At 37.0% G+C, this 22,814-nt stretch overlaps 1 protein-coding gene across 1 annotated transcript in view; it reads left to right on the top strand.

The window, feature by feature from the left end:
• Positions 1–12,647, top strand: part of LOC130018646 (T-cell receptor-associated transmembrane adapter 1) — a 42,881-nt gene extending 30,234 nt beyond the window's left edge. Inside the window, exons 4-6 of the mRNA XM_056109429.1 lie at positions 3,875–3,936; positions 6,389–6,477; positions 12,245–12,647. Of these exons, the coding sequence (XP_055965404.1) occupies positions 3,875–3,936; positions 6,389–6,477; positions 12,245–12,502 (409 nt within the window). The 3' untranslated portion in view covers positions 12,503–12,647. The remainder of the gene's footprint in view (positions 1–3,874; positions 3,937–6,388; positions 6,478–12,244) is intronic.
• The last annotated feature ends 10,167 nt before the right edge of the window (positions 12,648–22,814 follow it).

Genomic DNA, 22,814 nt, shown 5'->3' with positions numbered 1-22,814 from the left:
TATTCATAAAAATGCACTGTCCTGCACTGTCCTGCACTGTTGTCCCATTGTTCATTGATTTGCTCAAGTGGGCACCAGTAAGGTCTCCATTGTGAGACTTGTTGTTATTGTTTTTGGCATATCGAATATGCCACGGGGAGCTTGCCAGGCTCTGCCATGCAGGCAGGATACTCTCGGTAGCTTGTCAGGCTCTCCGAGAGGGACGGAATAATTGAACCTGGGTTGGCCTCAAGCAAGGCAAACACACTACCAGTTGTAAAAATAAAAGATAAAATCTTGTCTTTGTGTACACCGTACATGCAACCAGAGATTGTCATGTTAAGTAAATTGTGATAGAAGGAGAAAGACAAACACCAGATGATGTCACATATATATGGTGGACAACGAAACAAAGCAAGGAAATAGACAATGTTCAATGAAAACAACTCCTAAATTCTAATGACAAAACTGAGAGTTCAAAAGGGGCAGGGTGGGGGAAGATGAAAGGGGTCCTGTGATTAGCTAATGGAGGGATATTGATACTTCAGTGGTGGATGTGGTATGGTAACATTGAACACTAAAATATAAAAATACAAATATGCAAAGTATTGTTACCTTGACTAAAAAGTAAAAGAATAGAAAAAGAAATAACATTTTATTTATATTGATATCCGTCCCCTGGACAAGTTTCTGCTATCTTTTGTGTTATCTCACTCCAGTATAAAAACTTCTATACATATGTCCTATCACATACCCAGCCAAAGAAAGTAAAAAATCACATTAAGCATATATTGATAAATTCTTCACTTTGGCAGCTTTGCTTCCCTGCCCCATCATTACAGCTTTCATTTATTTTTTGGCACTATTCCATTAATCTGCCTTATTTCTAAATTATGCATAAAATGTGAAATATATTTTAAAAATTATATATACTTGTTAAATAGATATCAGACTAAATTTATACCAAGTTGCCTGACAATCATCTCTTCATTGATCTGCAACTTTTCCAGAAGAACTTAAAAGTTAAATTTACATCTGCCCACATATGCAGGTTTCTCTTCATCTTTCTTTTAATTTCTTGAATCTACTCTTCAGTTTTTGGTCCTCAGTGATTCACCAACTCAGTTTTTGAGGGTTTTCAGTGGAATCCACTATCAAAATGGACACATTTCACATTGCTCAGCTATAGCATTGGACACTTTGATACCCTTTTGTTTTGTTTTGTTTTGTTTTGAGGAGTGGCATGGGGACCTGATGGTACTCAGGGCTTACTCAGGGCACTTTGTCCAGTGATCACTCCTGATGGTACATGGGAGACCATTTGTCTTATAGGGGATCAAAACCAGGTTAGGTACATGCAAGGCAAGTGCTTGACCCACTGTCCTGTCTCGCTGGCCCCGCACTCTCTTTCTCGAGACGTCTGCTTCTCCGGACTCTGGGCCACTCCTTTGGATTTTCTCCTCCCTAGCCAGAGGCTCCTTCTTTGCTGAACCATAAATATCTAAACACATCCAGTGAATCTCTCCTCTATCTATACTCATTTCACAAGTAATTTTAATCTCTCTCATTATTTTAAATAGCAATTTTACACCAATCAAGAAAATATATTTATTTATGTATGTATATATATACATATATGCATACTTAGTAATCTAGTCAAGGTGATACCAAAACCAATTTCTGATACATCCCTGAGTTTATTTTTTCTTAATCTTATGAATTTATAGCTCCTTAAAATACTTTTATATAAATTACTTTAACTTTAATTAGATATAGATAGGAATGGTGAATTTATGGCGTGGTCTTTGGGAATTGAAAAGAAATAAGAAAATTGAAATCCAGTACTTGTGTGTAATGATAGCTTAATTGTTTAATTTACTTATTTTATTCATAAATAATACCTGAATTACTTTTCTTAAAAGACTTGGCAGTAAAATAATAAAATATAACTTAAAACTTTTAAAAGAATGGCAGTGATACAAGTGAGGATAAAAAATATTGAGTCTAATAAAAGATGCAATTAATACTTAAATACTTGCAGTGTCAGTAAAGGTATTTATTAATTAGAGAAACATTTCAAACAAATTAAAAGCAATGGATAATCTGATAAAGACCCAAATCTCAGAGGCTTAACAATCTCTGGGATATGAGTTCATTTATTAATCTATTTTAATAGTAATTAATCTTCCATACACAAAATAATGCCAAGCATTGATGCCTACAGTTCATTAGATATTTTCAATAGACTAGGGCTAGTTGGCATTGCTAAGTGAAAAAATATTTTTTTAACTTTTTGGTTAGGAAACTGCTCCTGAATAATAGTTTATTTGCCATGATTAATCATCTGAGACCTGCCTGTAGACGCAGGGCACTGCATTATAAATCACATCTTATTTTCATTCACCGCGAATAAAATGATGTTCATGTTTTGGACATGATTTATCTTTTGCAGGTTATATCTGCTATCTGTAGGCTAGGAAATGGATGGATTGTCTTATTAAAAATTCTTCACTGTTTGCTATTATATTTTCTGCATGCATAGCCAGAGAAAGCCCAAGAGCAGGGATTATGCTACATTCTAATTCGAATCTATATGAATTAATTACCAATGTTTAAAAAAAAAGTTGGTGGGTAAGTTTATTTGTTATCAGATAAGCAAAATCCAGCATCTGGACTTTTCAAACCATTTCTTAGAGATAAAATTTGATTTGTTACTTTTAGAAGATACCTGGTTATTATTTTCATATTCTGTATGTTCTGTCGGAAGACTGGGGAGTAATGTAAGTGTTATGTCTTAAGATAAAAGTTCTTTTTTCCCTCTTAATTCAATTCCCTCCAGTTCTTATTGATGTATAATTTTCAAGTTAAAGCAGTTGGTACTGTTTTGTGAAATGCCACTCTCACTGCCTCTCTTCTCAGCCTGCCACTGTCAAGCTGGTCACCAGGGTCATCGCCACTGTCTAGTGTCAATTGTCGGATGCCTTCGGTAATCCTAATAGGATTACTCTGAGGAGGCTGTAAGAAAAATTAATGAAACATCAGAGGAAATAGCATTCAGGGTTTAAGAGCAGTCTTGCATTACAATCCTAGTATTGCTAGTTACTATCCATATGTCTTTGAACAACTTACCTAGATGAATTGAAAATTCCTTATCTGAACAATGTGGATTTAAAAATATATCCATGAATCTCATAGGTATCTGTATGCTTGTGTGTGTGTGTGTGTGTGTGTGTGTGTATGTGTGTGTGTGTACTTTCAAGAGGGTCCAGAGGCTCATCCTGGAGATCCTCCAAGAGTCTGAGGAGATGGTACTGCTCAAACTTCACAAAACCAGGTATTAATTGTCCACCCCTGGAGTGTTTAGGAAACAGGGTCAAACCTGGTGTTATTTGGAGGGGCCTCCAGACTGCACCAGCAATACTTGAGGGACCATGTGGTGCCAGGTATTGAACCGTGAGTGATCCCATGCAATGTACCCACCTCAACCTCTGTACTGTCCCGCTAGATCTTCGTAGGGTTTTCTTGAGGACTGATGAACAGTGACACAAAGATTTTATAATTAGTAGTTATTATTGCTATTAGACAAAAGATTAGGGGAAAATATACTTATATTAATTGTAGAGTTCTCATATGCAAAGTGTAGAACACTAGTAATAATTTTTAAGATGTTGTCTGGGTCTTTCATGCACAAAATACTGTGTGCATGCACTTGAATCTAATTGGTGCCTTCATGTGTACTAATATGCTCTCACTCACTTCACTTATAAACATGTACTTTGGTTTGTCAAGACTGAACAAGAGCATACAATCATTTATTCAATATTGAATTTGGTTGGGCATCTGTCATAAGTAATGTATGAAGTCAATTATAAAGATAATTTTTTTATTATTATAGGGAAGATGAGAATGATATTGAAGACATACCAATTTATGGTAATTTAGATAGTGTGATCCCAGGTAAGTTCTATTTTTCCAAAATTAAAATTGACCAGAATATTCTACAAGGAAGTTAAAGTTGCTAGTTATTTGTTACAATATTTCAATATTCCAATGGTAGTTATAAATACAACTATATTTATTATGTTATTTATTTCCAAAGATTCCCATTATAAATTATATTAAAACATTTTGTTTAAATCAACATTATGTTTTTCTACAGTCTCTTAATTTCATTCTAGTATTAAGAATAACACAGGAAGACTTGATTACAATGACTTTTGATGAGCAGAATTATACGAAATAAAGCTATTTCTAGAGCAGAAAATAGTCCATAGAAACTGCTTTGTCCTCTGTATTCAAAAGTCTACGGTGACTCATTGGAACAATGAATGCTTTCTTTGGATTCTCTAACTTAAAATTGTCCTTTGTAAATTAGAAAATCTAGGTCTAGACTGATGGAAAATTAGAGGAGAAATAAACTAAAGTACTGAGTGATCATATTTTTTGATTGTTATTCTTTTGTAGCAAGTACTGTTCTTTTTACATTGATTACATGAATCATCTAAACAAGTGTTTCTCAACCTTTTTTCCAACTATGGCTTCCTTTTGACCTTGCTTCCTTCCTGTAGCCCCCGTCTTACTGGTTGTCCCCCTAACTTTATATTGTGGCCGCCTCACTTATTGGATTTTCACCTTTGCCCTCTGAGAATATTCTGGGGCCTACAGTGGGAGTATATGGCCCCCAGTTGAAAAACATTTATCTAAATCACTCCCTAAAAATAACCTTCAAATTCCTCAAAACATACAACCATGACCTAATTCTAGAATTCTGTTGATAAAGTCATGAGAATAATGTTAGCAATGAACCCCACATTTACCCTGAAGACATTTTTAATAGACTTGGGGTGATGACTTGAGCACAGAAATTTCCAGTAATAGACTAAATTTGAATCCTCATATATGAAAGCAAATCGTCATATATCAAATCCTCTATATCAAAGTTTCTAAAATTATAAATATGATATTTGCTTGTTTGCGGGCCAAACACAGTGGTGCACAGGACTTACTCCTGGCTCTGTGCTCAAGACTCACTCCTGTCAAGACTTACGGGAACATATGGGATGCAGAGGACCAAATCTGGGTAGACCCATGTACAATTCAAGCACCCTGCCCACTGTACAACTACTCTGGCTTTAGCACTGTGACAATTTTATAAAATTCAAGAATTTATCTTTCCATTTATTCTAAAGTGCACTATAATCACTCTCCTTTGAGAAATCATAAACTAATTTTCAGAAATGTACTGTTAAATATAGTCTACAGAACTGAGATTATCACAGTGGGAGATGTGTGGCAGACGATGGTGTTGGGGGTGATTTACCTTTCTGATTTGACTTGGAGAGTAATGACGCCCATCTACAATATTCTAGAACTTAATTTCTAATTTTTGGTGTCTTTAAGCCCAGCTTATCTTTAATTTCTGCATCTAGGTGAATGCAGACTCTAGGTGTTATTCGATAATCTCTGAATTTGTATGTCCAGGATAGGACTTAAGAATCTTCTAGTTATCAACCTCCCATGTGATTCTCAGACTCATCCTATCAGTTACTCTTATTGTTATCCCTTTTAAATAGGAGTGTTTGGAAGAAGAAAGGTATGAACAATCCCCACAGTTTGAGATTGGGTCAGGTCTGGAGGTTGTTAAACTGTTCAAAAACTCTAAGACTGTGGACCAGAATTTACAGTCCCAGAATTTTGTATAGGTTGGCTGAATGGGACTGTCACATGGAATACATATGGTAATCTGTATTCTCTTTTTCTAACAAGAATTTAAATATGAGGCCAGAGGCAACAGTAAAGCAGGTAAGGTGTTTGCCTTGTATGCGGCCAACCCAGGTTCGATACCCGGTATCCCATATGGTCTCACCAGCACCGCCAGCACCACCAGAAGTAATTCCTGAGTGCAGAGCCAGGAGTAACCCCTGGGCATCGCTGGGTGTGACCCAAAAAGCAAAAAAAAAAAAGTCTAAAATATTCTGAATAAAACTTACTCATGTAAAAATTAAGTTATATTCATCGATATAATTGCATTGTGTTTTATGCTACTCTCCATTGCAATCTTATCTTAAAAAATACAGAAAATCTTTTTAACTTGTGAGGTTTCCATCATTTCCATTGACAATTTGAATGAAGACTGTCATGCAATGGTATAAAATAGGATTTCAGTTCTTATCCCAAATAATCTTCTGTCTTTCTTACCATTATTTCTATGAATAAAAGACTCCTCCACTGTCTGATCTGCAGATAACACCTTATGCTTTGGTACCTCCTTGCATTATTTCCTACCTTCACACACAGATCATATAAAGATGAATTATATGATGATTAGGGGTTTACATGAACAGCTAATGTTGTCTGTCAAGTATTTTTTGTGCCAGTATTTTCATTTTTATACTACAAATTTCCCAAGAAACAATGGATGAAAATTGCTATGAACAAATGAAAGCCCGACCAGAGAGATCCGTGAATGAACTACAAGAGGCCAGCCCATCTGCACAGGTGAGTGTGCCCTTCAGATCCAAGGTCAAATTCAAACTAAGTCACAGCTGGGAATCCTGTTGCAAGGACACAAAAACGAGTATTCTGATGGATACTGTTAAAATTTTTTTAAGTTTCTAACAGTGCTATGTTAAATGATAAGTTTGAATCAGTGGTAAGCTCTGGAGACTGAGGTCTAAAATGCAAGCAAAGGCAAGTAAACAATCCTCAACCACACTCAAAGGTATAAATTGTGTGCAAATACAAAGGCAAAAATATTTTTGAAGGGAAAAATGCGTCTCATTCCTAAATGTCCAAAAATGTTCAATTAGTTCTTTTCCTTCATGGTGAATCTTACATGTTTCACAGAGATAAATATAAAAATTGGCATATGCATAATGCTGAATAGATTTCGATGTTCGAAAGAGTGAGCAAAAGAGTGCAAGAGAAGAAGGAAAGGCAGGGGGAAGGGAGAGAAAGGGAGGGAGCACTAGGTTATAAGGACAGTTATAAGTCATAAGGTAAATTAGTTGTACCTCTACTTTGTAAGGCAAATGTGTGTGGATCTGATATAAGTTCTAAGGATGTGGTCTTATGGCAAAAAAATTATGCACGGCTTATATGAGGGATAGTCAGGACAAAGCTGAGACAGACATACAAACCAGAAAAAAAAGTTTTTCCATTTCCTTCCATAATAAGTTCCGTGTCCTGACACACACACCTTTGTTCAGCCTACATGCTCCTGAAATGTTAAAAGTTTCAGTTAAAGTCTCTATTTTTTCCTTGTCCTTATGGACCTTGCCTCTTCTAACACATGCTGTCTTGCCAATTGCTAGAAATAGTAATAGGGCCAGCATTTCCCTCACAGTTGTGATGTGTCAGGCCCGTATTATGTGCTTTATCGTCTTATTATCTTTGATTCCTATGAGGGGAAACAACATTATTACGCCTACTTGACAGAAACTTGTCAAGGATAAAAACCTTACCCTAGAGCAGCCACATACTAAGTGAGGAGAGTCTAGGCTTAGTCTTGCCTAACAGAGAACATTTTCCTTCACCTAAGAGAGGTCACATCTTGGAAATTTCTCAAAAAGGTAGAATTTTTCTCTTTTTCTTTATATGAAAGTCCTAAGAAATCAGAGTTCTTGACACTTTTATTAAGAAATTAATGGGTAGTGAAATTTAAGCAAAATGTACACCCTCTGATGGACAAATCCATCGTATGACGTTCAGTTAATTATAAAACATACTTTTAGATAAAAGTCTTCAAATCTGCATGTGATAATAAAATATGCTAAATCCATGGTAATAAAGATTAAATCTATCAAATTTAGTTAAAATATAACTGCATTCTCTGAAATTTAGCATCATCATAACTTAACTATAAAAGAACTGAGAATTCAAAATAGAAGTGGCTGTTTAATACACATAAATTGTACAGACCAGCTTTATTTGAAATGCATTTGATTTTTACTCAAGTTGAAATTAAGCAACACTTTAGAATGTCTTTAAAAATTTGCTATTTCAAGTCAGGGAAATAACTCGCGGTACAGTGCCTCTTGCCTTGTGTGTGTGAGGCCCCTGTGTTTAGTACCCAGTACTGCAAAAAACAAACAAAAAAAAATAAAAAACAAAAAAACTATTTTCTATTTTATACTTATATGTTATATCGTTAAAGGTACTTCTAAAAAATTTAGTCCACATACACCAGGAATGATGCCTGAGAACGACCTGTAATTAATCTTTGATTATAGTCTTTTTACAAATTTTAAGTAGATCTAAAAAATAAAATAGATGAGAAGTAATGGTTTTATATTTTCTCAATTCTATTTTACTAAAATTTTCATTTATCATTAAAAGTACTACCCAGTTTGCTAGTCCAGTAATTACTTTGTTGCTTTGGTTAATTACAAAAGCACAAGGTATATTATGCACAAAACTTGATGCATACAGAATTTGCTGTTAAAAGATACAGATTGCTTGAGCTTTGAAAGTGAAGTATATAGCTTAAAAGTTCTAATTTCAGTATATAAGTCTACCATTAGTTAGAAAGAGTTAGTAAGGCAATTTTATAGTAAATGAGTCCATAAGATGTTCATATTCTGAAAAATTACTTCTCCCAATTCTAGGAGTTTTGGTTGTGTCCCTTGGGACACAAATATGAGTTTCTTTATATTATTCTCATCTCAATATCTCTAACCAATCTCTTCTTCTTGTCCTATATCAGAAATAAATTCTCACCTCTCTGAAGTCAATATTCTTATTTAAACTCTTAACCATTAGCACAGCGTGTAGGGCATTTGCTTTGCACACAGCCAACCCGGGTTCAATTTCTCCATCCCTCTCGGAGAGCCCGGCAAGCTACCTAGAGTATCCCACTCACCTGGCAAAGCCTGGCAAGCTCCCCTTGATGTATTCAATATGCCAAAAACAGTAGCAAGTCTCACAATGGAGACATTTCTGGTGCCCTCTCAAGCAAATTGATGAACAACGGGAAGACAGTGCTACAGTGCTATCTCAAAATATGATCTCAGACCCCACATATCTATCCCCACGTATCACACCACCAGGAGTGATGTCAGAGAACCACGAGATATGCCTCAGTCCCTCCCCCAAAAAACAAACAAAAAACAACCCCCCCCCCAAATGCAAACAGAGCTGGAGAAACTGCTCAAAGGACTAGAGCTCATGCTTTGCTGCTGCATCATCAGGTATGTTCCCCAAACAGAAACAAAACAAAAATGAAGCAAAGCAAAATAAAGCAATTCAACAAAGCTTTATTTCAAATTTGTTTTACAAATTCCTAAACTCTTGCTTTTTTCTACTGTTTCTATTTCTTTCCAGAGATGTGAATCCATTTACATTTGGCTATATATTTTACACCTAGCAACTCAACTGAAGCCATTCTCCTGGAGTCATAAATGACTTACATATAGTGTATTTTCATTTCTTAATATGAATATTCCTTGAACTCTGCAGCACTGGATATAAAGTTGCTGATTTAATGACCAAACATACTTATTTGGAATTCTTTCAGTTATAAATGCAGAAATTTAATTCAAGCCACAATAGTATGAAAGGTGAATTACTGACTTCTGTAACTGGGAGATGTAAGGGTAGGTTTTGTTTTGACTAAATAAGAGGTCTTCCCTTCATTATCAAGTTAATTGTCTTTTATTGCCAAAAGATTCTTCCATTGAGTCTGGCTTAACTACTGGTAGACCCAGATTTTTCCCAATTCCAGGAAAAAACAATGTTACAATATCTGTTTCTGTATATTAATCCCCCCAAATGCCATAGAATTAGTTTTGCTGTTATTGCATGCCCGTTCTAGGGTTGGGAACCACAGGAATTGATCATGTGACTTGTTTTACCCTACGTCACCTGCTTAGTTCTGTGCTGGACATTGGGTGCAGAATTGTAGTTGACAGGCTCTGCAGAACCATAGAGAGGAGAGAAATTTTCCATGGAAAATGGGGAATTGATACAATAAAAGAGGTTATGCAAAAAAGGATAGCCACACCATTGCGGAATCAAGTGGAATTCACTTTCTTTTGAGCGTCACTGATATCTGTTTTGACTACACAGAAGCAATACAGATAAAAGTAGTAGGATTGTGTGGAAATCAGTGAATTACGAGTTTTGCTGGAATACAGAACTTATGTAGGCAAGTAGTGGAATCAAATGAAAAGATGGTATATAAATATGGGAAGCCAGGAAGTCAAAATATAAAACTCAGATCTTTATCAACTAAAATTTTGAAGACTATGGTAAAATATAAATGTTGTGCCTTGAGAAAATAATTTGAAGACAATTTATAAGCTAACTTCCAGAAAGAAGAGCCCTAAGCAAGGATACCAGCTAGGCAACAATTGAAATTTCCAGAAATGATTATTTGGGGAGTAAATGTCAGACTAGGATAGGTTCCAAATAGGGCCATTTCTTCTGCTTATGGAACACTCAAGACACTTAAAATAAAATGAATGCCAAGAGGATGATACTTCTGAAATATCAAGAGCTTTTAATGTTTCTTGCTTATTTCCTTTTCCACAGATTAATTTTGATCTTCTTTTAAGGGAAACGTCGATCAAATATTATTGTTTTATTCAATCGATATCCTAAAGTTTTACCCTACCATTTCTAATAGTTAATACACACCACTTGTTACTTTTAAAATAACAAGTATATTTGGGTATAGCTGCCATCTATATTCTGTATAGTATATAGTAGCACTGTCCTCCTGTTGTTCATTGATTTGCTCAAGCGGGCCCAGTAATGGTGAGACTTTGTTGTTTTAGTGTTTGGCATATCGAATACGTTATGGATAGCTTGCCAGACTTTGCTGTGTGGGTGAGATACTCTCAGTAGCTTGCCGGGCTCTCCAAGAGGGGCAGAGGAATCGAACTCAGGTCAGCCAGGTCGGCCGCATGCAAGGCAAATGCGCTGTCAGATAAGTACTCTTGTTAGAAGCAAGAAAAATAAAGCAAAAATAGTTTATAAATATTGCCTGAGATTTCAAGACCAGTGTGAAACAGAACTGGAAGTCAGTTGGAGGCTTTCCAATACCATATTCAAGGTCTTGGCTTCATGCCATTGCTTCTCCAACTTTCTTTATTCTTCTGTCTTTCTTGTTCTAATATTTACTCAGCTCTACACGTCAGAGGGGACCACCAGACACTACTTATGTTCATGTGCAAATAAACATTTAAGATGCTATAGACACACATAGCAGTTCCTCAATAAGTTATTTTATATTGCTTATTATAAATAATTTGCTAAAAGAATGATGAAAATATGTCTCCTTAGAAGAAAGGTAGTGAAGATTGTTATATCTCACCATGGAGTCATTAGTCTTTGTACGATACACTACTGAGATATTATTAGAAGTTAGGCATTCTGTATTTATATTTTGTTAATTGAGATTGGTTGACTTCTATATTACATCCCATCCAATCTGGTGCAGGTTTAAGGGGTGGTTGGGAGAACTGGAAATAATGGTGGTGGGAAGGTGAAATGGTGGTGGGATTGGTGGTGGAATGTCGAATGTCTGTAACAAATCATCATGAACAACTCTATAAACCACAGTGTTCACATAAATTGTAAGGGGAAAATAAAATTGAAATTAAAAAAAAGATGCCTGTCTAAAATCAGATATACCCTAGTAGATAGATCAATTTGATCAGAGGAGATCTGACAGGCAGGCAAGAAAGAATTAAAAGAAAACGCAGAAAGTTTTATACCTGCCAGATACCATGTCTATCCATAAATAGACAGTTACCTTTGCTCTTCTTAATCATAGGATTTAGTTACCTTTACTCTTCTAAATATTTTTACATTTTTGTAAAAAAAATAAATAAATAAACTGGGGATTTTTGTGGATAATTGGCCAATTGTTAAACATACGTAGAAGAAACCTTGTGATTTGTTACTTTCTAATCATGCTTATTTCCTCTTTAAAGAATCAAATTTTTCCTGGGCAAGGGCAGAAAAGGACAAGAACCCACAGAAGCAAAATTCTAGGATGAGAGGCTGATTCATATAAATATTCAGGCATATTTCAATTATGAAAAAAGAAGTATACAAAAATTTCACCTAAGATTCATTTTTTACTAAAACATCTCGAACTATTTCATTTCACTCTATGCTGACACTTTTATTTTTTTACAAACAAGCTAGTAGAAGATGAGAAAACAAATAGCTTGTTTGTCATAGGCATTAGAATTCCCTGAAGCCAACAAAATCATAATATCCATTAACAATAAAAAATTAACATGCCTTTCTTTTTTAGGTAATAAGTGATCCAGAGATGTTCTATGCCTCACTAGATCACAGCAAAGAGGGGCAACGAAGAAAGCCTAGGAAACCAAATACACATTTGCCAGACAAGAATGAAGATAAGCTGTTACATGAAATGGATGCTTGTATTTCTCAGGCCACTTTGGTTGGCAATTTCCCACCAGAAAGCCAGAAAATTGAAGAAAACATTCATGATGATCCTGTCAGACTTTTCGGATTGATTCGTGCCAAGAGGGAGCCTATAAATTAGGTAAACTGTGTTCTAGCTCAATGACTCACTTCTGGACAGCGTGTAAAAGGAAACAAGATCCTGCATGATAGCATGATTTGCCAGGGCGATTAACTGATCATTTTGTTGGAGGGATAGTGGCTATTTCATATCCAGAGTTTCCTCTTTATCAAATGTAAGTCCATAAATATTACTTATTTGGATTTTAAAAAAATACCTATGTACAGAATGTAAAATAAAATTAAGTTTGCAAATTGAAAATAATAATAAGAGTCTGTGCTTGATTGTAATTGTAATACTCAAGTTAGTGAAATGGAGAAATAAAGTAAATATATATATAAAATATATATAAGTGTATATATATTTATATATAAAGTAAATATATAAATATATAAAGTAAATATAAAGGAAAAGGAAAAGTCAACACTTTTTTCTTCCTTTTTTCATTTTTATTTTTTGTTTATTTTATTTTTGTCTAAAAATCAATACTTCTACGATTTTTCATCTTTTTGAAAATTTTAAATTTTAATCATCATTATTTACAAAGTTGTCTATAATAGGTTTTCAGGAATACAGCGTCCCCACCTACAGTACCACATCCTGTGACCTGATGCCTTCTCCTGAACCCCAGGTTTCCTCCCACATCTCAACCTGTATACTTGACAGATTCGTTTTTTAGTTTAATTATTGTAGTTTGGTATTCGTGATTTCAGTAGTGTTGGGTCTAGTGGATTAGATATCAACAGATATCTACAGAAATGCATCTCTCTTATCACCAACATGAAGCACCTGTAATTAAAAATAAATTTGATTGGAAAACATGGGAAATATTAAAATATATTTCTGGGTGTATATCCCCAGGAACTGGAGTACAATTAGATGTCAGGGTACATGTCTGGGACTGCTGAATTGAACAATACCAGATTATAGAACCTGAACATAGTGTCACCAGGCTTGGCTGACTAAGTATCAGCTAAGTGGCTTCCTGATTCCCCTAAGCACTTCTTGGGAGCTTGCCCCCCTCACGATCACGACCATCCTGTTGTTCGTTGATTGTCTCAAGCAGGCCCCAGTAGTGTCTCCTTCACCCTAGCCCTGAGATTTTTTTTAAAGTGCCATATTCAAGGCTCTTTAAGGGTTAGGAGAATGAGACCCATCATTGTTACTGGTATTTGGCATATTGGGTACGCCAAGGGGAGTTTGCCAGACTCTGCTGTGTTGGCAGGTTAGATTCAGTAACCTGCCAATTTGTCCAAAGAATGAGATAATAAGATGTTGTGGCCGCACACTTCCAGGAGCTGGGTTTTATAGTCTCTGGGTCTCAGGCGTTGATGGGATCAAACAGCGCCAGTTGGTGGGTGTGACCCCTGCCTACTGGAATATGGAGGATCTGGGTGGAGGATGCCCAACTCCGATCTGAGCAGGCTTGGAGATCTCAGCCCTGGGACCCGCATACCTTTGTTCCTCTGCCCGTACCTTCATGCGTGTGGAGAGTGGTCTCAGCGTGGTGGTGACTGGTTCTGGAGGTCTTCGGCTGCCAGAGCCCTGGTCGGGGTGGGGAAGGAAACTCAACCCGTTCCCCTCCAAGGGGCCCTGGCGAGGACAGCCAGGCACAGGGACAGGAGACTCTGTGCTGTGCTGTTCTCTTCCAGGAGCTGGCTTTTATAGTCTCTGGATCTAGGCCGTTGATGGGATTACACGGCGCCAGGGGACCAGTTGGTGGGTATGACCCCTGCCTACTATGGAGGATGCCTACTATGGAGGATCATCCGCCCTGATAAAAGAAAAAAAATATTCCAAAGAGAAATAGTATCTTATTAAGAATTTTTTTCTTTGCTTTTTGGGTCACACCCAGCAATGTACAGGGATTACTCCTGGCTCTGCACTCAGGAATTACTCCTGGCGATGCTCAGGGGACCATATGGAATGCTGGGAATTGAATTCGGGTCAGCCGCATGCAAGGCAAACGCCCTACCAGCTGTGCTATCGCTCCAGCCCAAGAAATAATTTTTTGCCATTAGAAATATCTTGATAAGTCTTTAAATTTTATTATAAAATTGACGCATTCTTCTTGCAATAGTAAATAAATTTTTAAAGGTGTTTGGAAATTCTACTAGCCTGAGGTAATCACTGTGAATAATTTCCAATTTCCTATTTTTAGCTGTTTTTTTATACTGAGCATATCTATATTTATCACAGTTTTACATTTCTTAATTTTTTTGTTTATTAACAAAGGGTAATTATTGGGGCTGGAGGGCCAGTTTAGGGGTTAATGCATTGTTTTGCTTCCCACCAACCCCATTTCAAATCTCTGGCACCACATACAGTTCCCTAGAAACTGCAGAAGACCATTTTTGAGCACAGAGTTAGGAATAGCCTCTGAGTAATTCTAGGTGTAACATCCCTTTATGAAAAGGATAAGAAGAGTGATTATACATGGCATTGAAACTTTTGTCATTGAAAAATATGTAGTACTGTTGTTTTTAACTACAACTGGATATGAAGATGTCATAATTGTAATATATCTCATTAAAATTTTGAATAACACTTTATTGAAAACTATATACAATTTGTTTCAATAAATCCAAGTATATTTAGCTTTTTTTCAACTAATGTTTTATGTTTTATGCATAATAATATAATAACATAAATGATATTACAAAAATACTTTTCACACATGTTAGGATAATTGATCATTTTTTAGGACAAAGAGCTAGGAAATTAATTATTGTTTAAAGAATAAAACACTTTATGACTCACAATTCTGCTTCTTGGAGTATACTCCCAAACACAAAAACACTAGAAAGTACATATATGCACTCCTATGTTCATTGCAGTACTTACTAGCCAGGATATGGTGATAACCTGAATATTCAACAACAGATATATGGATTAAAAGAAATTCTTTTAATGTCATCTAACATCAGTTTACCATCTAATAAAAAATTAACTGAAGTTTAAGTCTGCTGGTGATGATTATTTCAGGTTTTGTGATCTCCAAATTTTTTGTTTATTTTCCTCTTATTTAAAAGATATTTTTTGCTGCATAACAATTTCAAGATTTATTCAACTATATGTTTCTTTAAATAATATAAAGACACTGTTGCATTCTCTCCTGTTACATTGTCTCTGAAGAAAAATATGCTATTATACTTATTTTTGTCCATTTTCTGTTCTTACTATTCTTTTACTGTCATAAGATTTTCATAATTGATTTTAAATAATATATATCTTACAATCTTGTGGGGGTTTGCAGGGAGGGGTGGGAGTTAGGCAGCACACCTGGCAGTATTCAGAGATTACTTCGTCTCTAAGCTCAGGGATCATTTCTGGTGCTGTTCAGGAAGCCAATACAGTGCTGGGATTAAATTTGGGTCAGCCCCAAGTAAGGCAAGCGTACTGCTGCTCTGACCACAGTGTCATTTTTATTTTTATTTTTATTTATTTATTTTTTAATTAGTAAAACACCATGATGTACAGTTGAAGGCTTACAAACGTTCATGCTTGGGTTTCCGTTATGCAATGATAAGGACCCATGCCTCCACCAGAGCCCATTCTCCACCACCAATAAAGCCAGTAGCACTCTCAACCTCCCAGCCCCCCACCCCCACCCTACCCCACACCACCTCTGTGGCAAGGCAATCGCTTTTGCTCTCTCTTTCTTTTAGGTGTTGTAGTTTGCAATAGAGGCACTGAGTGGCCATCATGTCCAGTCTATAGAATACTTTCAGCATGCATCTCGCATCCTGAGCAAGTCCTCCTAACACTTGGTATTCCCTTCTCTATCTAAATGCCTTCTCCACCAGCATGTGCTGCCAGCTTCCAAGCCGTGCAGCAGACCTACTGGTATTTCTCTCAACTATTCTTGGGTGTTCGTCTCACATTCTGTTACTTTTTACTCCCTAGATGAGCGCAGTCTTTCTATGTCTGCCCCTCTCTTTCTTGCTCATTTGACTTAGCATGATACTTTCCATGTAGTACCACTTGTATGCAAATTTCATCTATTCTAAATGCTGCATAGTATTCCTTTGTGTAGATATACCAAAGGTTGTTTAACCAGTCATTTATTCTCGGGCTTTGGGTTTTTTCCAGATTTTGGCTATTGTGAACAGTGCAACAACGAACATAGAAGTGCAGATGTCATTTCGACTATACTTTTTTGCCTTTCTGAGATATATTCCCAGGAGTGGTATTGCTGGGTCAAATAGGAGTTCAATTTCTAATTTTTTGAGAATCGTCCATAGTGTTTTCCAAAAAGGTTGAACCAGTTGGCATTCCCACAAACAGTGAAGGAGAGTCCCTTTCTCCCCGCATCTATGCCAACAGTGGTTGCTTTTGCTCTTTTGGATGTGGGCCAGTCTCTGTGGTGTGAGATGGTATCTCATTGTTGTTCTGATCTGCATTTACCTGATGATTAGTGATGCAGAGCATTTTCTCATGTGCCTTTTTGCCATTCGGATTTCTTCTTTGACAAAGTTTCTGTCCATTCCATCACCCCATTTTTTGATGGGATTGGATGTTTTCTTCTTGTAGAGTTCAATCAGTGTTTTGTATATCCTTGATATCAACCCCTTATTGGATGGATACTGGGTGAATATCCTTTTCCATTCTGTTGATTGCCTTTGTATTTTGGTTACTGAATCTTTTGTGGTGTAGAAGCTTCTTAGTTTAATATAGCCCCACTTGTTTATCTCTGTTTCCACTTGGTTTGTCAGTGGCATGTCATCTTTGAAGATAGCATTAGCCTCAATATCGTGGGGGGTTTTGCAGACCTTGTCTTCAACGTACCTTATGGATTCTGGTCTGATGATGAGATCTTTAATCCATTTTGATCCGACTTTTGTGCATGGTGTTAAGTCGAGGTCTATGCCCATTTTTTTGCATGTGGCAGTTAGGCCAGCACCATTTGTTGAAGAGGCTTTCCTTGTTCCATTTCACATTTATTGCTCCCTTATCAAAGATTAGATGTTCATACATTTGGGATTGTGTGTAGGGATATTTCACCCTGTTCCATTGGTCTGTGGCTCTGCCTTTGTTCCAGTGCCATGCTGTTTTCATTGTTACCGCTTTTTAGTAGAGTTTGAGGTTGGGGAGAGTGATGCCTCCCATTGTCTTTTTCCCCAAAATTGCTTTAGCTATTCGTGAGTGTTTGTTGTTCCAAATGAATTGTAGGAGTGCTTGATCCATTTCTTCAAAGAATTTCATGGGTATCCTTATAGAGATCGTATTAAATCTGTATAGTGCCTTGGGGAGTATTGCCATTTTGACAATGTTAATTGTTGTTTTTATCCATGAGCACGAGATATGTTTTTATTTCCTCGTGTCCTCTTTTATTTCATGGAGTAGTATTTTGTAGTTTTATTTGTAGAGGTCCTTTACCTCCTTAGTTAGGCTGATTCTAAGGTACTTGATTTTCTGGGGCATGATTGTGAACAGGATTGCTTTATTCATGTCTCTTTCCTCTGTCCATTATTTACATATTGAAAGGCCATGGATTTTGGGGTATTGATTTTATAGCCTGCAACTTTACTGTACAAGTCTATTGTTTCTAGGAGATTTTTGGTAGAGGCTCTAGGATTCTCTAGATATAGTATCATACCTTCTGCAAATAGTGAAAGCTTGAGTTCTTCTGTTCCTATCTGGATGCCCTCAATAACTTTTTCTTGCCTAACTGCTATTGCAAGTACTTCCATTGAATGGAAGTATATTGAATAGAAGTGGTGATAGTAGGCATTCTTGTCTTGTCCATGATCTTAGAGGGAAGACCCTTAGTTTTTTCCAATTGAGGAAAATGCTTGCTGTTGTTTTGTTGTAGATGGCTTTTACTATCTTGAGGAAAGTTACTTCTAAGCCCATTTTGATAAGAGTTTTCATCTAAACAGGTATTGGATCTTTTCAAATGCCTTCTCTGCATCTATTGATATTATCATATGGTTTTTTTATTGGTTTTTATCTTTACTTTTGTTGATATGATGAATTCTGCTGATTGATTTCCAAATGTTATACCATCCTTGCATCCCTGAGATAAATCCCACTTGGTCGTGGTGTATGACCTTTTTGAATGAGTTGTTGGATTATATTTCCTAATATTTTGTTGAGGAACTTTGCATCTGTTTTCATCAGAGATATTGGCCTCTAGTTTTCTTGTTAGTGGTATCTTTGTTTGCTTTTGGTATTAGGGAGATATGTGCCTTATAGAAACTGTTTGGGAGAGTTCCTGTTTTTTCAATTTCCTGGAAAAATATGAGAACTTGCAACAGGTCTTCTTTAAGTGTTTGGAAGAATTCGCTAGTGAATCCATCTGGGCCTAGGCTTTTGTTTTTGGGAAGACTTTTGATTATGGTTTTGATTTCCTCGATGTTAATGGCTCTATTTAGGTGTTCCAAGTCTTCTTGGCTCAGTCATGGAGATTGTAGGAATTCATAAATTTATCCATTTCTTCTAGGTTCTTTTGTTTCGTGGCATACAGACTCTCAAAATAGTCTCTGATCTTTTGATTTTCATTGGTTTCTGTTGTGATGTTCCCTTTTTCATTTCTGATTCAGTTTATGAGAGTCTTGCTAGTGGTTTATCAAGCTTGTTTATTTTCTCAAAGAACCATCTCTTGGTTTGATTTAACTTTCACATTGTTTTCTGGGTTTTGATGTCATTAATTTCTGCTCTAATTTTTATTATTTCTTTCCTTTGGCCGGGTTTGGGTTCCTGGTGTGGTCGTTTTCTAAGATCTTGACTTGTGAAGTCAAGTTTTCTATATAGGCCCTTTCTTCATTCCTGAGAAATACTTGCACAGCTATAAATTTTCCTCTAAACACGGCTTTGGCTGTGTCCCATAGGTTCTGGCAGCTCATGTCTTAATTCTCATTTGTTTCCAGGTATCTCTTGATTTCTTCCTTGACTTCCTTTTTGAACCACTCATTGTTCAACATTGTTATTTAATTTCCAGGTGATTGATTTGGTTCTCCACATCTGTGTGTGATTTGCTTTTGTCTTCAGTGCACCATGGTCTGAAAAGATAGTTGATACAATTTCTATATTCCTGATTCTATTGAGGTATGTTCTGTGACCCAACATGTGGCCTATTTTAGAAAATGTTCCATGCGCACTGGAAAAGAATGTGCATTCTTTCTTTTGGGGGTGTAAAGCCCTGTATAGGTGTATTAGCCTTCCCTCTTCTATTTCTTCCTTCAAAGCCAATGTTTCCTTGCTGAGTTTTGTTCTTATTGATCTATCCAGAGGTGATAAGGCAATGTTGAAGTCTCCGACTACTATTTTATTGCTGATAATGTCTTCCTTAAAATCTGTTAGCAGTTGTTTTATGTGTTTAGCTGGTCCCTCATTAGATGTGTATACATTTAAGAATGTGATTTTTTCCTGTTGTACATAAATCTTGATAAATAGAAAATGGCGTTCACTGTCCCTTCTAATCTCTTTCAATCTGAAATCTATATTGTCGGATATGGCCACCCCAGCTTTTTTGAGGGAGTTGTTTGCTTGCAGGATTGTTTTTCATCATTTAATTTTGATTCTGTGTTTGCTCTGACTGTTCAGAAGAGTTTCTTGTAGGCAGCAGAATGCTGTTTTTAGTTTCTGGATCTATTTGCCACTCTGTGTCTCTTGATTAGTGCATTTAAAACATTGACATTGAGACATTATTGTCATGGGTTTATTTATTTATTTTTTATTAGTGAAACACCACGAGGTACAGTTATAGACTTACAAATTTTTGTGCTTGGGTTTCAGTTATACAATGATCAAGTACCCATCCCTCCACCAGCACCCATCCTCCACCACCACAGGTCCCAGCATCTCTCCCCCCCCACCCCCCATCCCCCCTGCCTCTGTGGCAGGGCATATTGCATTCATCTGGGGAACATAAAGTAACATAATGGGAGACTAACACCCAGGAGTGGCCGAGACTAGTACCAGGAATTTTGCTCCATGACTTGGAGGCCAGCCACACATGCTATGAGAAAAGGAAGCTCGGATAGAGAAGGGAGCACCAAATAAAGAGTGTTTGGAGGATCCTCCCAGGATGGGAGAAGCATGCTGAAAGTAGACTATAGACCAAACATGATTGCCACTCAATGCCTCTCTTGCAAACCAAAGAACCCAAAAGGAGAGAGAGAGAGAGAACAAATGTCATGGGGTTTTGTGCCATCTTTCAGTAAGGGTTTGTTATGCTTCTGGGTGTTTTCCTTTTTGAAATTCAGGAGCCTTTTAGCCCTTCTTTTAGGTCTGGTTTTGAGTCTATGAAGTTCCTGAATTGTTGTTTATCTAGAAAATGGTGTACCATTCCTTCGAGTTTGGGTGAGAGTTTAGCTAGATAAAGTATCCTTGGTGAAGTATTCATTTCATTGAGTTTTTTCACTATACTCACTATTGTCTTCGGGCTTGGAGGGTTTCCTCTGGTAGGTCTGCTGTAAATCTAAGGGGTGCTCCTTTGTATGTGATTTCCTTCTTTGACCTTGCTGTTTGCAGTGTTGTGTCTCTATCCACAGCATCCATCTTTCTGACTATGACATGCCTTGGAGTGTTTTTATTAATGTTTCTTTTAGCTGGCACACTTCTGACTCCTTGGATCTGGATGCCTGCATTCTCTAACTCTGGGAACTTTTCAGCAATGATTTCTTTAACTGTGGTTTTTCAATTGGAGTGGCCTGCTGGTACTTCTGGTTCTTTGGTACTCCGCTGATTCTAACGTTGTTCTTCTTGGAGTCATCCCCTAGTTCTCCGATTTACCTTTGTGCTATTTTGAGGTCTTTTACCATTGTTTGTTGTTGCCTGTATGATTTATGTTGAACATCTTCAAACTCACTGATTCTGTCTTCAGCTGTAGTCATTCTACTGCTGAGGGCATCCTGAGTTTTTTTACTTCATCTACCTAATCCGTTCTTTGTGACACTTCTTTTTGTAGCTTCCTTATTTCTGCTCTTATTTCTTCCTATATTTTCTCAACTATCTATTCCACTGTTTCTTTCATTTCTTCCTTTAATTTTCTGGATGTTTGCTCCATTGATTCTTTGAGTTCCTTGAACATCCTCAGGATTCATCTTGGAATTCTTATCAGAGAGATGTATTTGTGGGTTACTCCTGTTGAGGATTCTGGATTCTTCTTCATCCTCTCCTCGTGGTGGAGATTTGGCTTGTTTCCTCATGCTGTTGTGGTTATATAGTGATAAAACCTTCAAGTTCACTAGCACTGTTCCCTTTTATTGCAAGAAGGGATTCTGAATAATGTTAGTCGATATTGGTCACCCTTCTCCCCTTCTAGAATATGTCCTTCCTCTCAGACATTGTTCTGTGGCTTACGATTGGCATCTAGTGAAGTGTTGTAGGAGGTGCTCTTTTATATTGGGCTTGTACAGCTTCTTGCATACACTGGTTTTTTATTGGAATTGGACTAGGCTTGTGGATTTTTGTCATATTGTGTTTGAGGCAGCCAGAACTTTTTCCACAGAATTAGGTGATAAAGGTTGGGATGTGAGTCGAGAGTGCTGGGAGTGGGAAATACAACTGTGGCCCCATTAGCAGCTGCTGGTCATACAGAAGGCCACGCCCACTTTGCGGAGGCTACACCCCTACACTGGAGGTAACACCCCCAGTAGGTCCTGATGCAAGTCCACAGACCTGGGCCCAACGGCCTGTGCAGAGGAAAGGCGGGTGCTGGGTGGGCACGCATGCGTCAAAACTCTGGCAGATACCCTCAGGGAGCTGTATGGGTGGCAGGTGATCAGGAGCGCAGGGTGGGACAGGGCGGGGGTGCACAACAGACACACCTGTGCAAAGGAAAGAAGGGGGTGGGTGGGCATGTGCGCAGCAGAACTCCAGCCTATTTTTATTTTTTGCTTTTTGGATCATACCCATTGATGTTCCAGGCTTACTCCTGACTCTGTACTAGAAATTACTCCTGGTGGTGCTTGGGGGACCATATGGAATGCTGAGATCAAACTCTGGTTGGCAGTATGCGAGGCAAATGCACTACCCACTGTGCTACTGCTCCAGCCCACCATTACCATTTTTAAATGTACACTGTATTTGGACATTGTTGGGCTTCTTTAATCTGTATGTTTAAAGTTTTTTCTTTTTCAGTTTTGGGTTAAATGGCCAGTATTTTTAAATTTTTCATTCTATAACTTCCCTCATTCACAGGCTCTTTCATTATTGGCAAATTGTTCTATATTTTACTAGTATATCACTATTTCTTTTGTGTTTTTTTTTTTTTGGTTAGTTTCTCTTGTAGTGTCTTTAAGATCACTATATTTTTTTCCAAAATCTCCATCAGTCAAGAATCCTAGACAGATTTTTAAGTTAATTTTGTATTAAGATACTGTGT

The sequence above is a fragment of the Sorex fumeus genome, unplaced genomic scaffold (assembly GCF_029834395.1).
Source record: "Sorex fumeus unplaced genomic scaffold, SorFum_2.1 ptg000265l, whole genome shotgun sequence".
Lineage (NCBI taxonomy): Eukaryota > Metazoa > Chordata > Mammalia > Eulipotyphla > Soricidae > Sorex > Sorex fumeus.
This window is presented reverse-complemented; position numbering and strand designations above follow the sequence as displayed.